Below are 13,112 nucleotides of genomic sequence, written 5' to 3'. Positions count from 1 at the left end.
AGTTCAAAGGCCCTTTGAAAGGCTCGAGTCAATTCTGTCGAGTTTCGCATGCAACGCGAACGCTGCGCGGCTCTCATACCCGCAGACGCGCGCCGGACGACACCGATGAGCAGAATCGCGCCGCTCTCGCTCTCCCTCCATATATCGCCTATTTTTTCGCTCTCGCCTTGTCGCGGTCGGTGGTGTGGACGCATCGGTTCTCGCCTCCTCTTTCTTGCCAACATTCCTTTTTACCGCGTTTCTTCGTCAGACAGTGGTTCAGTGTCCAGGTGTGAACAGGAATTTCCAAAGGGTCTCTCAGAAGGCGAGAGATTCCCCGAAAAAGCCGCAAGAATGTCGGCGAGCACGCATCGTCCCGTGGCGCTCTTTCCGCCTGCGCTGTGCAAAGACTCTTCCCTTTTCTGCGTCTACACCGCGTCTTCTTCTCTTTTTGGAGAGCGAGAACTCGACGCGTAGTGTGTCTCTTCGGCAAAAAGCGAGAGAAAAAGAAAACGCCTCTTCACCTGCTGCACATGACGACCAGGCAGCTGGGCGCCGTACACCACGCGAAAAGAGACAAGAAAAGCGAGCAGGCGACGGACATCCTTGTGGATGCTTCTTCTGCTTCTCCCCTAAAAGGGTGGACTTCTGTTCTTCTCATGGCTCCGGTTCGCTCATTTCCATTTCTCACTGGGTCGTTTGACTACTTCCGTCTTCTGCACATCTGACAGGCGTCGACGGCTTCTCGCGCAAAGATACAGGGTCCTCTCGGACGAACCAAGAGAGAAGAAAAATCGTCCACGCAGCTTCTTCCAGGAACTCAACTTGCCTACACCTTCTTCAGACTCTCTCCTATGAACGCCTGGCTTCGCTGCGTGGATGCTCCGAAAGAGGTCACTCGAACAAAACGCGAGACTTCTCTCAATCGAGGAATCCCAGCAAAAGCTCCTTGGTGAAAAATACGTCTCTGCCTCAAACGTCGACCTTTTTCTTCTCTTCCTCTTCGATCCCCTCGTCCTCCGCCTTCCCTCCCCTCCCCTGTCAGTCTCTTCCTCCCTGTTTTCTTCGCCTCGGTCTTCTTCTCCTTCCTCCTCGCTTTCTTTTCTTCGTTCAAGATGCCGGCGCCGCCGCCTTCGCCTTCGCTACTCTCTCCCTCTCCGGCGGGAGTTTCTTCTGCAAGCTCGTCGAGTTCTTCGTCATCCCAAGGCGCGCAAAAGTCTGCGCGCGGCCCTGCGGCTGCAGGATCTTCTGCTTTGCGTTCTTCTTCGGAGGTCAGTCCTCCCTCGCCTGCCGCTGGTCTCCCCCGAGACGCTTGCAGGCTGGAGACAGCTGTCTCCTCGACGGCGCTGGCGAAAGGCAGGCCCGGTCCGCCGAGTCCGCGCGGCGCGAGGAGAAGCTCCAGCACAGTCTCGACAAAGAGCATTCCTTCGAAGAAACTGTCCGCGCGGTCACTGAAGAAAGAGACGAAATCCGCGTCACCGGATTCCGAGCAGAAGAAGTCGAAGGAAAAGGTAAATGCAGCCTCCAAGAAATCACTCGCTTCGCCACAACTGGCTCCGGAAACGGACACTGGGGTCCGCGGCTCTCGGACAGACGATGCGGCTCAGCGGCCGCAGAGCCTCGAATCAACTGTCGGCACCGAGGCTCTCCCTTCTTCATCCAAAAGTCCTTCCCTTATTCATGGCTCCTCCTCGTCATCCGCTGGCGCCTCTTCTTCACCAGTAGAGAGCCTTTCTTCTGCTTCTGCTTCGTCCTTCTCGCCTCGCCTGGGGAGAAACGAGGGAGCGTCTCATGGGGTCGAGGCGTCATCTGCGGCGGAAGAAAACTCTGGAATCTCTGAGGCGAGCGCATCTTGTCAGAGGCGCGTTCTCAAGGGAGGAGACATCTGTGTGGCGGAGGCGCGTGCGCAGAAGGGAGAAGAAGACGAGGAAGCAACGCGTCACCGACGTGTGATCGAGAGAGTTTCTGAGGACTTCCTCGCCTTCTCTGCTGGCGTCTCCAGACAGGCGGAGAGGCCCTCTATGCGGACTCTGTTTCCTCAAGCAAGTGGACGCTGTGATGACGCAGACAACGAGATTTCCTTAGATTCTAAAGCACCAGAAGCATCCGAGTTTCTCGCATCTGGCGCGCTTTTATCCGAGCGTTCCTCTTGGCTTCGAGAACTCGTTTCGCCTGCGAGAAAAGACTTGGAAAACTCCGCTACACACATCGCCGTAGGTTTATCATTCTCCCCTTCTCCTCCTCTCTCCCTCTCAGCTGCGTCGTCTGCGCCTCCTTCTTCTCCCCCGTGTGCGGCTTCGCGTCTTGCCTCTCCAGCCCACTCAGGCCGCGCGTCGACTTTACCGCATTCGTCCTCCGCTTCGCCACCGCCTGCCTCTTCTCCTTGCTCTTCTTCTTGCTCTTCTTCTTCGGCTGGCTTCGAGGCTTCTTTCGCTCTCGGCGAGACTCCGGGAGGACCGCAGGCAGGCGACAGGCCCGTATTCCTGGACGCTGCGTCTCAGGCAAAGGCCGCGTCGCTTCCACTCTCAGAGAAGAAGGAGGCTCGTGAAGGGCAGTTCGCGCGTTTGACTGGCACCGGGGACCGCGCGTCTCTCGTCTTCAGTGAAGAGAAGCCGCCCAGGCTATCTGGAGTCGAGGCGTTTGGAAAGACGGAGCAGCCAGAACAGAAAAGAGACGAGAGAGAAGAGGAGAGCAGCGAGGAGCGAGCAGATGGACGGTGGGCACCGAGGCGAGGGAACGCAGAACAGATCGCCTCTCCCGAAGCAGAAGACAAACGAGAGACGAGGAGCTGCGCAGAACACTTCTTCGAGCTGACGCTGGAGGAGAAACTCCATAGAAGACGCGTTCAAGACCAAGTCGACGGACAACAGAGGTTCCTCCTGGGAGACTCTCGAGCCTCGCGCGCAGCGGCGCTCGCAGGGGCAGCTGCAGCACTCGACGTGAGCGCTGAGAAAATCGAGAAAGACAGCTTGATGCAAAGTTCGAAAAGGACGTTTGGGGGAAAGATAGCGTTCTGGAGAAGAACGCAGCTGCATGCAACGACCGACAATCCCGAGATTCAGAACAAACATCTTCACCTTTTGCTGGAATCCCCGTCCCTGTGGTCAGCCATGTCGAGACGGGTGTCTCTCTGCAGTTTCATCTGTGTCGCTGCGTCTTCGTATTTTTTGAGGAGCTTCTCGCTTCTTGGAAAGGCCGGTGAAAACGCTTTTCTGCTTCTTGTGAAGGCCTCGGCTTCCTGTTCATTCGCTGCAGCGGTCAAGGGGCGTAGCCTCTTCCTCCACAGAAGAGGAGTTAAGAGAGAGGAGGGAGTTGCGGTTTTAGTCGATACAGCGAATGGCTTGCACCGACGAAGAAAATGCAGCGAGTGAAGCGGCGTCGTTCACCCGAGTCTTCTCTTGCTGTGCATTCAGCGCGCCGACACAGAACGACTGCAGCATGTCGTGGAGGTTCAGGATCGTCAAATTCTTTCACTGCGTGATCTTATCCTGTAAGTCAGAGGAGTCTCTTTTCTCGGCAGAGTCGAACTCAGCCGTCGAGAGCTGTCTCGCGCTTCGCTCGTGCAACGAACAAGTGACCTCGCGTCGTCTGCGCTTCCTCGTTGCCTGTCAAACGCGCAATCAGTGTGCGTCTCCCGTCTCTCTTCTTCTCTGTTTGCCGCTCGTCATCATCGCCTTCTGCCGGTTCCACCGGCCCCGTAGCCTCCAAGAGACGCATGCAGTTTCGGATTCTTCCACCCTCGTTCAGGAGCCTCCTGTCTCCCCAGGTCTCCTCACTTCTGGCACGCATGGTTTGCCTCGCTCACTTGCGCAAGCCTTCTGGCTTCCGCGGTTCGTCAGTGCGACCTTCTCCTTCGCCTCTCTCTCTTTCCGTCTCTGCTGCAGACAGAAGACAGGCGAAACAGAGAGCTTGGAGAGTGCACTGCGCCTTGCAGCTGAAGAGAACGCTCATCTTCAGAATCAAGTGAAGGAGGCGCAGGCCCTCTGCCTGGAAATGAAGGACCGTCAAAATCAACTAGCAGACTCCTTCTACCGGGATGCCCACAGGTGGGGACAGCTTCTCCAAGACTCCTCCTGCAACGACTGACTCCAACGAATGTTTTGACTGCTCCCTCACATTTCCTTTGAATCCCTCCCTTGCGCCTGCACTGGAGGCACCGCAGGCGAACGTCCATTTCAACAAAAACGCTTCCTTTTCAGCTTGATCCCACCATCTGTTTCGCCCACAGACATCTAAATCCGTTCTGCTCCACTTGGGATTCAGTTGGAGATGTATGCAAGCGTATATATATATATATATATATATATATATATACATATAAATCATTTATATACATATATATATATATACGAATACAGATATAAATCGACGTTTTCCCCTCACAAACGTGTATCCACAAGCTCGTTCGTCTCCCGTATGCATACATATCGCATACATGTGTGTGTATATCTGTATGCATAAAAAACGTATACATATATATATATATATATATACATGAATTTATATTTCTATGTTTATATCCATATTTGTGCATGTGAGAATGTACTTGGGACGGTTGTCTAACAAGGGAGACGGTCGTTCGTATTTCTGGAGGCGTTGTGGCGTCAGAGAGGTCCTTTGAGCGGACGCTAGCCTGGGCAAAGTTTTTCGTTGCGCCTTGGTTTTCTGGACAGCGTCTGGATTGAGGAGCGTTCCTTGAGAGACGATAGCGCTCAACTTGTAGATCGAGACGCAGCATCTTTACCCGGAGAGGAGCGCGGGATTGTGAGTGCAAGTCTCTTGTTGATTCGACTTTGTCTGTCGTTGCTTGCGCATGTCTCGTTCTTTACATCGCAGACACCAGACGTCTCTCCTCGAGCTCGCGAATACAGAGGCAGAAGGCAGAGAGCTCGTCGTCAACAGACTTACGGTGAGTCGCTTTGCTTCTCCGTCTAGGTCTTCTTGTCCCTCGTTCGTCTTTCTTTTTGTTGCTTCTTCTTGTCCTTGTTTTTTTTCTTCATCTGCTCCTCGCTTCTTATCTGCTCCTCGCTTCCTATCTGCTCCTCGCTTCTTATCTGCTCCTCGCTTCCTATCTGCTCCTCGCTTCTTATCTGCTCCTCGCTTCCTATCTGCTCCTCGCTTCTTATCTGCTCCTCGCTTCTCGTCTCTTCCCTCCTGGATTCCCTGCGTGGTGGCGTATCGAGTCTCAGAGAGGTTTCCCCCAGGACGATGCGCGGACGATTCGAGCGGCAAACGGCTTGCTTTGCCTCGCGGTCACTGCGGGAGCTGAAGGCGACTCCTGGCTTCGACCTAGAACGTAGCCGAACTGGAACGCCTTCGCTTGTCGTCTCTCCTTGTGGACCTGGAAGCTCGCCGGCACACTGACGTCGCCGGGAAGCTTGAGAAGCCTTCGAGGGATTCATGAACGAGGGTGTCTCCGTTTTTTGTGCATGCCTTTTCAGTTTGAGTCGGCGAAAAAAGATCGAATCATCGAGACTCTCCACTCGCAACTGGCAGCCAAGGAAGAAGAAATCTACGAGCTGACGTAGGCGGCAAGGCACTGCGGTTTCCGGGTCCCTCTCTGCTGCAGGATGGACGCATGCCTGGTCTGTTTCCATCTTCTTTTCTCTCGCTTTCCTCTTCCTTTCTCTGCTCTCTCGTCTCGTTTCTCGTCCTGCATCTCGTTCTCGTTTTTTCCTTTTCTCCTCTGTTCGGCTCTGTGTTCGTAGCTGCTCCCTCGGCTGTTTATGCGCGTCTTTCGTTTCCTTCTTCTTTTCCTCTAGTCACGCAGTCGAAGATCTCCGAGACTGGCAACGCAAGATGCAGGGGGGACAAGTCGCGGCGGTGGTGCAGAGACAAAAAGATGCGGACGCGAGAGTCGCCCTGGCGCAGGCCGAGTGCCGTTCTCACCTGGCCGACAAAGATGTTCTTCTTCAGCGGCTCCGACAGGTCCGGTTGTCTTCTCACACAGTCTCTGCATGCACGCTGTTCCCCACTCACTTTGTTCGCGGTCTCTCTTCGCTGGCGACTGTGAGAGTCTGTCGGCACGCTGTGTCGGGGAGACAGAGCGACAGCCGGGGAGACTCTGCTCCGGTTTCTCCACGGGTTTCGCGGAGTTCGAAGGAGGCGACAAGTCTGTGCCGCTCCCCTGCGCGGTCGGCCCTGGTGTGCGACGCGCTGAATGCTTCCATTCGATCTTGGCCGTTTGTTGGTCGTTTGTTGGTCGTTCCTCAAGCGCTGTCTGTGCTGACTGAGAGAAGCAAGGCATGCTGAAGGAGGGAAAACAGTGGAATGCGCGTTGGCGTTTGTCGGTTGTTGAATTAGGTACAGACAGGAGAAAGCATCTGCCTCCGAGGGAACTCAACGTCTGACGCAGATCTCAGTGTCTCTCTTCTGTTCCGTTCTGGAGTACTTTGTCCGTCCAGATGCGCATGAAAAGACTCCAAGACGTGGATGTCCTATATGTTTCTCTCGATCGCCTTTCTATGCATGCGTCGCAGCCCTCTGAGGTTGAACGCGAGATGAAATGAAACGGAGCGTTGAACCTCGCTCTCTCGAAACCGCTTCCGTAATTCTCTCTTTCTTTTCAGCTTCTGAGATAAACACTAAAGGCGACTTCTCGTTTGCGCCCAGGGTATCTTTTCTCCCTCCACATGGACAGGATTGCGGGTGACAGGAGAAACAGAGACAAGTTGTCCTGCTGAATGTCCTTTGAACCTTCGCCTTCAGGTGGAAGAAGCGATGAAAATAAAAGATGAGGAAATCCGTGTTGCACACGAGAGACTGCAAGACCAGGAGACGGAGGCTCAGAAAGTTCTGAGGAAAATGCAGGGCATGCAGTTCGATATGGATCTCATGCGTTTGCACATTGCCGACATGGAGAAGGCTGCGAAAAACAAGTGAGGACAGAGCGAGGAGAACCTTCCCTGCTTTAGCGTGCGTCTGGAAAAACAGGCTGAACGGTCGGTTTCGTCTTTTTGGTGGGATTCCTTTTGTCAAGACTCAGAGCAGATTGTCGTTTTTCCTCCGGTGAAAAGACCGATGGCCTTCCTGCCTCGTTTCTCTTCTTGGTCGATTCCTTCTTCTTTCTCCTTTCTCTTCGTGGTAGATGCTTCCCGTGACTCTCTGCCTTTGGCTGTTACGCGTTTTCCTCTCTTTGACAGGTTGCTTCAGAGCCGCGCTTCTGTTTGCTGAACTGCTCGCTTGCGTCTTTGTGCGTCTTCGCTCCGCAGTTGCGGAGGCTTTTCTCCCCTATGCTGCTTCGGACTGACTTGATGTCCTGGGCTCACGCCTGCTGTGTCTTCTCCCTTTTTGTTTTCTCCAATCAACAGAGAGGAGGCAATGGATGTCGAATTGAAGCGACAGAGAGAACGCGACAGACACAAGCAGCAGTCTGAGGTACGGGGAGCTCACTGTGCAACATCTTCTTCTGTTCGTTTCTTTCTTTTTTTATCGTCTCCATATGCTGTCGAAAAACGCTCTCGAGCGCGTTGGACTCTCTTCCTCTTCGCTCTTCCTCTTCTTTCTTCTTTGTTTCTCTTCTCCTTACCTGTCTCTGCAGACGCACTTGGTTCATCCGTTCTCACTCGACGCGCCTCGCTCGCTTCTCTCTCGCATGAATCCTTTGCTGTTTCTGTGTTCTCTTCAGCTCGAGCGTCTCTCGGAGACAATGAAGGAGCGGGCGGCGCAGGTTGAAGAGCTCGAACAAACCGTGCGGATCCTTCGAAAGGAAAACGCACATCTTCGTGACGGAGTGAGAAAAAGCCGAAAACCGCTGGACTTGGTCGTTCTTTGCTGTCCTCGTATCTCGCCTCTCCGTTTTGTTCTCGTCGTTTGAGTTCCCTCTAGTCATTCTGTTTCACCCTCAGCCGTTGAGTCCGTGTGTGTCTTCGTTTTCTTTTTGGGGGGTATCTTCTCTTCCTTCTGACTTTCGCTCTTCATGTTGCGTTGTTTGTCTGCTTTCCATTTCTGTCAAATGAAGAGGTTGGAAGAGTCACGAGCAAGAACGAGGATACGCTCCCAGCTGCGAGGCTTAAGATGTCGCTGTCTCTGTGGCGAAATGGGGGGTTTGAGGAAGAAGGAAGCTTCTTTATTTTCTCGAAATGACGCACGCATCCACTGTCAAGAGCCTCTCTCTCGTTACGACCATCTCTCGCTCGGTCAGGTTTTCTTCCTGCTCTTTCGGTGTCTTCGCTTCACTCTCATCGCACCTTCCTTCCTCCGGTTCTCTCCTTCCCGGCCTGTGCGGTGCCTCCTCAGGACAGCTCGTTCGGCGTCTAGGAAAAGGATGTTTTCCTTTTTCAGATCACAGGTGTGTAGGGACCTTCGCCTCATGTCTGTTGCTTTCTCCGTCCGTTTTCTTCAGGTCGGAAAAGTGACTGAGGTCCTCAAAAGCCGCGAGAAAGCGCTCTCGGAGCTGCAGGAACAACTGGCAGAGCTGGAGGCGCATGCGCATATCAATGACAAGGTAGAGACAAGTCTGCATGCCCAACAAATAATGGGTGTGTCTGTTCATGGACGCGGAAAACGAGAAACGCGAAGAATGAAACATCGAAAAAGGGATCCCTCTCAAGGCACAGTGACGTCCACACGGGTGAAGCCTTTTGCTTCTTCTGCTGGTGCCTCCCTTATCAACTGCCTATCTCTCGCGCTTCCTATTTTCTCTCTTCTTCTCTCTCTTCTTCTGTCTCTCCAGTCTCTTCTCTCTCTTCTTCTGTCTCTTGTTTCCCTCCGCTCTCCTGTGGTCCTCGGCCGCATGCCGCGACTCTGCTTCGTCCAGTGAAAACCTTTTCTTGTCTCGCTTATCCTCGTAGTCTTCCCTTCCTCTCGCGCCTCAGTCTTACTTTCTCGCCAGGTCTTTTCCGTGTCTTTTTTTCCTTTTTTCAGCGCTTTTTGGCTTTTTTCCTTTTCTGTTTCTTGTGGCTTTCTTTGTTTTTTCTGTTTAGTCGGTGCAGGTCGAGCTCCTGCGCCGCGGGGAGCGTGAGTTGAAGAAGCGCCTGGCTGAGCAGACGAGTCGGATCGATGTCCTTCAGCAAGACTCTCTCATTCTTGCCCAAGTGCGTCTCCATCGTTTTCTCTTCTTCCCTAGTGTCTCGAGTTCACCCGTCACAAATCCGCTTCTCCGCTGTCTTCACGGATGCGAAAATCATCGCAAGAAGCCGTTCGGAACCTCAGGTCGACGTACACGCATTTCAATGGACGTCTGTGACCCACCGAGGCGACAAGCCTAGTCTAAGCTGAGCTCTGTCTCTTGAAGTTCATCTGGAAGCTCCTCTGTTGACTGCAGGAATGCCAGTTTCCGTGTATCTTCGTGATTGGTTTCTCGCATCGAAGCTCGAAAATGGGTCTCTACTGGGTTTGTAGCATTCCTGCATGTGTGTGTGTGTGTGTCTGTGTCTGTGTGTGGGCCTTTGGGCATCTCGCGTTTTCAGACGCGCGCCGAGAATCTGGACCTTCGGCTTAAATTGGAGGAATGTGAGGCCGCCCTGCGGCGACAAGGAGCGCAGTTAGCCATTCTCCGTCATGCGCACGCCACCAATCGGATCAGCGCTCTCATGGACATCATGGGTGACGGGAAGGACTTTGATTTCCTGTCTTCCGTTACCTCCAACCCCATGCTCTCTGCGTCTTCTAGGCCTTCTACTTCTCGTCTCCCTTTTCCTTCGACTTCTCATCTTTTTGGTTCGTATCCTCCGGCAGGTTCTCCTTCGTCTCGTCCTTCTTCTGCGTCGCGTTCGCCTTCTCTGCCGTCGCAGCTGAAAGGCTTCGCGGATCCTCGGAGTTCGCTTCCACAAGTCTCCGTCGCTCCGTCGCCCTGCGAGAGCCTTGCTTTGCGCTCTGTGGCGAACCCTGCCCTGCGTCCGGCCGTCTCGTCTGCCGCCTCTCGGCATTACACACCCACCGCCTCAGCTCTTCTTCCTCTCGCCGTCTCCTCATCGCAGACAGACGCGAGTGGCGCAAACGCGAGTCTCTCGGCGTCGGCGAAGACTTCGGAAAGAGCGCGCGTCCTCGAAAACACCGTCTCGAGCTCCCTCTCCCTGCTGCGCGACACAGAGGACGTTGCTGCATGCACGCGACGCCCCGCAGCCGTGGCGAGCGGCCAGGGAAGCATGTTTGCGGAAGAGGACGCGAGAGGCCAAGGCGAAGAAGAGGCAGGCGGGAGGCGGAAGCAGAGCGGAGCGTCGCATGCCGTTGAGGCGGCTGAGGAGACCAGCGAAGGACGCGAAGGAGAGAAAGAAGGAACGCAGAAAAAGCAGAGAGAAGAACCGGCGCCAGCCGCGCCTGGAGTGGACTCCAGAAACTCAGACTGTCAGGCAGAAGACGGCCGGCGCGAGGCGAAGAGGGGAGCAAGTCACAGTCGAGACATCGGTGGAGAGCAAAGAAACGACGCGGCGCTTCCCCTAACGGGATCCTGCTTCCAAGATCGTCCTGCGCTCGTTTCACCCGACACGATAGAAACCGGAATGGCGAAAAGAGTCCGTTTTTCCCTCCCCCCCTGCAGCCACCATTCCCTCTCTCACACCTCTCCACCTCTCGTATATATATATATATATATAATATATATATATATAATATATATATATATATATATATATATATATATATATAATTATTCGCCTATTAATGCTGATACGTGTATCCATATAGCAACAGGTGCATTCAGTAGTATATATATATATATATATATATGTATAAGGCGATATATACGTGACCGCAGGTATACATCTAGTCGGCAGTTTCCACTGTTTCTGGTGCTTTGACAAGACTTGGAGTGGTTTTTTGCGGAACCCAGTGGGGCTCCGTATTCTCTATTTTTGCGCCGACTGTGGGTGCTGTGTTTGCTCGTTCTCGCTCGCTCTGTGCCCCTTTTGGATTGGAAAATAAGTCGCTTTCTGCGTTTTTCCTGCGTTTTTTCTTCTGTTGTCCAGCTTGACCCAATCGAGCGCTGCGTGCGTGAGTGGATGAGGCAATCCCTGCCTCCGGGGGTTTCGCTCCCTTTCGTGAGAATCTCAGAGGGCCTGTACTTGCATGAAGGCGAAACTGTCAAAGTTCGTCTCGTCAACGGCATCCTCATGGGTGAGCTTTAGAGTCAACCAATGCCAACGTTTTCCTCAGAAAACATCCAGTGTTATACACGCATCTATATATATATATATATTTATGTATCTGTTTTTTTATATGAATATGCATTATGTGTAGTTATACGGTCAAGTCTCTCTGATTGCCTTTGGTGATATAGCTGTGCATGTTCAGGTGTATTTCCATATCTTTATATTTGTATTGTCTGGAACTTGTAAGGACGGTAGGGAGGCCGTGATTCTTTTCTTTTTGCGGCATTTGCTTGCGGTTTTCGAGAGTTTGTGATATGCCACTTTGGTTTCTTCTGCCAAGATGGAATTGCCGGCGTTCATGTTTTTGATCTCCACTTTCCCGCAGCGCATACACCCGAAGGATGGATTTCTCTCAGGGCCTTCCTGCAGAAGTCGTCGTTCCTGTCTCGACTGAGAGGTGTATCTCCAGCCTCTGGGCATGGTAAGGTTTGCCTTCGCTTCTCTCTGTCTTTGCTCCTGTGTGTAACGAACAAGCTGGAAACGCACAGTTCCCAAAGTTCAACTGCAGAGTCAAAGAAGGGAGTTCCCACCCGTTCGGGGATTTTATGGATGTCCATCTGTTCATCGGACTACGCGAAACAGGCCGCTGCTGCGCGCAGCATTGGTTTCAAATTTCTCTCTCCCCCCGACTCCCAGCGTCTTCTGGTCACCCGTTCGTGACAGCCGCGTAGAGTTCCTTTCTTCTCTCGCTTTTTTTCCTTCTCTCCCTCGCGTTCGGTGTCGGACTCTTCAGGTGCTTTGCCTCTCTTTCCTTCTTGTGACTTTCGTTGTTTCCTTTCTCCTTTGTTGCCCGGCTGCTCCCTTCGTACTCTTTCAATCTCTCTGCTTCTTCTCGGTTCATAAGTGCGTCAGCTGGTTTCGAGCAAAAGAGTTCCGTTCATTCTGTTCACTGTCTTCGTTCTTCTCTCTTCTCGGTTGCCTATTTGCTTCTTCACTTTTCTTCTTCGTTCGCTCCTTCGCTTCTGCAGAATTGTCCGGAAAAGACGCGCCATTTTCAGCGGCGATGAACGTTGGGCCTCGTTCTCTCGTCTATTCTTCGCCTCTGGATCGCAGTCCCCCTGAGCTGCATGCAAGCAGCTCCCTACTCAGATCCTCCGAAAATTTCTGTTCTTCGATTCCTCGACAAGGCACTCACTCCTCGCTGTCAGGCCGCCTGCCCACATCCCTTTCTTCCTTCTTTCCTCACCCTTATTCCGTTGGTCCTTCCTCTGGGTCTGCGTCGATTTCGGTTCCATCTCTTTCTTGTTCTCTTCCTCCTTCTCTCCCAGTGCCTTCTTCGCTTCCCGGCGCCAACTCTCCCTTCCGATAGCTTTTCGCTCGCCTTTTTCGCCTGCTCTCGCCTCGCGTTCTTTCTTTTCTCCTTTCCCGGTTCTTTTCTCTTTCAAGTTGCCTTCGACTGCAACCGAAGAGAGAGTCGCAAAAACTCGAGGAATCGCGGGTCGTTTCTCTCTCAGACGAGCGTCTGACTTCTAGGTCCTCTGCGTTCTCTTCTGTCTCAAGAGGTCCTGTCTCCCCTCTCGGCAAAGCCTCGGTCTCGGTGTCGGTGCCTTGACCGTTGATCGCCGCAAGCATCTGCAGAGTTCTGGCTTGGTATGCAGTTCCGAAAATTTGCGCGCAGCAGTTGTTCTTTGTTTGTGATGGCGGATCCAGACTTGCGTCTTCATTTTCGTCCACAATGCAGTGAGAAGTTTCAGGACATGCCGCTGCAGAAAAAGAGACAAGAAGCTGCGCAGATGCTCCCGTCTCTCGTGAGACAAACCGACGCATGCATTCCAGAAAAATCGATCGCTCAGTCACGAGTCTCGGGCCACTGCTGCTCGTTACCTGCTGGAGACGCTCTTCAGACGCCCACAATACGCACCTCAACTTTTCTCCATCTCTTGTTCAACTTTTCTGCATCTCTTGTTCAACTTTTCTCCATCTCTTGTTAGTGTGCCATTTCTGAATGGAGAGCTGCTCCAGCTGTGCAATTTTCTGGAAATCCGAGACTTTCAAGTGACTCTTCAGCGCAGATCCTTTCACACACCGTTCGCTCTTGCAACC

The 13,112-nt window shown here is 53.0% G+C and overlaps 1 protein-coding gene across 1 annotated transcript; it reads left to right on the top strand.

Moving 5' to 3' along the window:
- Nucleotides 1–172: 172 nt before the first annotated feature.
- PPG1 (proteophosphoglycan PPG1) lies at nt 173–13,056 on the top strand. Its single transcript, XM_018782323.1, has 15 exons — nt 173–2,918; nt 3,393–3,469; nt 3,864–4,025; nt 4,816–4,888; nt 5,421–5,503; nt 5,742–5,907; nt 6,688–6,857; nt 7,290–7,356; nt 7,607–7,711; nt 8,324–8,425; nt 8,904–9,014; nt 9,390–10,433; nt 10,887–11,034; nt 11,395–11,490; nt 12,038–13,056. Exons 1-15 carry the CDS (start codon nt 1,095–1,097, stop codon nt 12,376–12,378), a joined length of 4,569 nt encoding a protein of 1,522 aa, XP_018638367.1. The 5' UTR covers nt 173–1,094; the 3' UTR covers nt 12,379–13,056.
- Nucleotides 13,057–13,112: the final 56 nt, after the last annotated feature.

This window comes from Toxoplasma gondii, chromosome II (genome assembly GCF_000006565.2).
Source record: "Toxoplasma gondii ME49 chromosome II, whole genome shotgun sequence".
In the NCBI taxonomy this organism is placed as follows: Eukaryota; Apicomplexa; class Conoidasida; order Eucoccidiorida; family Sarcocystidae; genus Toxoplasma; species Toxoplasma gondii.
This window is presented reverse-complemented; position numbering and strand designations above follow the sequence as displayed.

What these genes read in the sequence shown, in the direction of transcription:
- PPG1 (XM_018782323.1), top strand. Translation starts at nt 1,095, where the DNA reads ATGCCGGCGCCGCCGCCTTCGCCTTCGCTACTCTCTCCCTCTCCGGCG. An exon ending in GGGCAGCTGCAGCACTCGAC is followed by an intron (nt 2,919 to 3,392) that starts GTGAGCGCTGAG and finishes CTGTGCATTCAG; the next exon opens with CGCGCCGACACAGAACGACT. An exon ending in GAAGAAATCTACGAGCTGAC is followed by an intron (nt 5,504 to 5,741) that starts GTAGGCGGCAAG and finishes CTTTTCCTCTAG; the next exon opens with TCACGCAGTCGAAGATCTCC.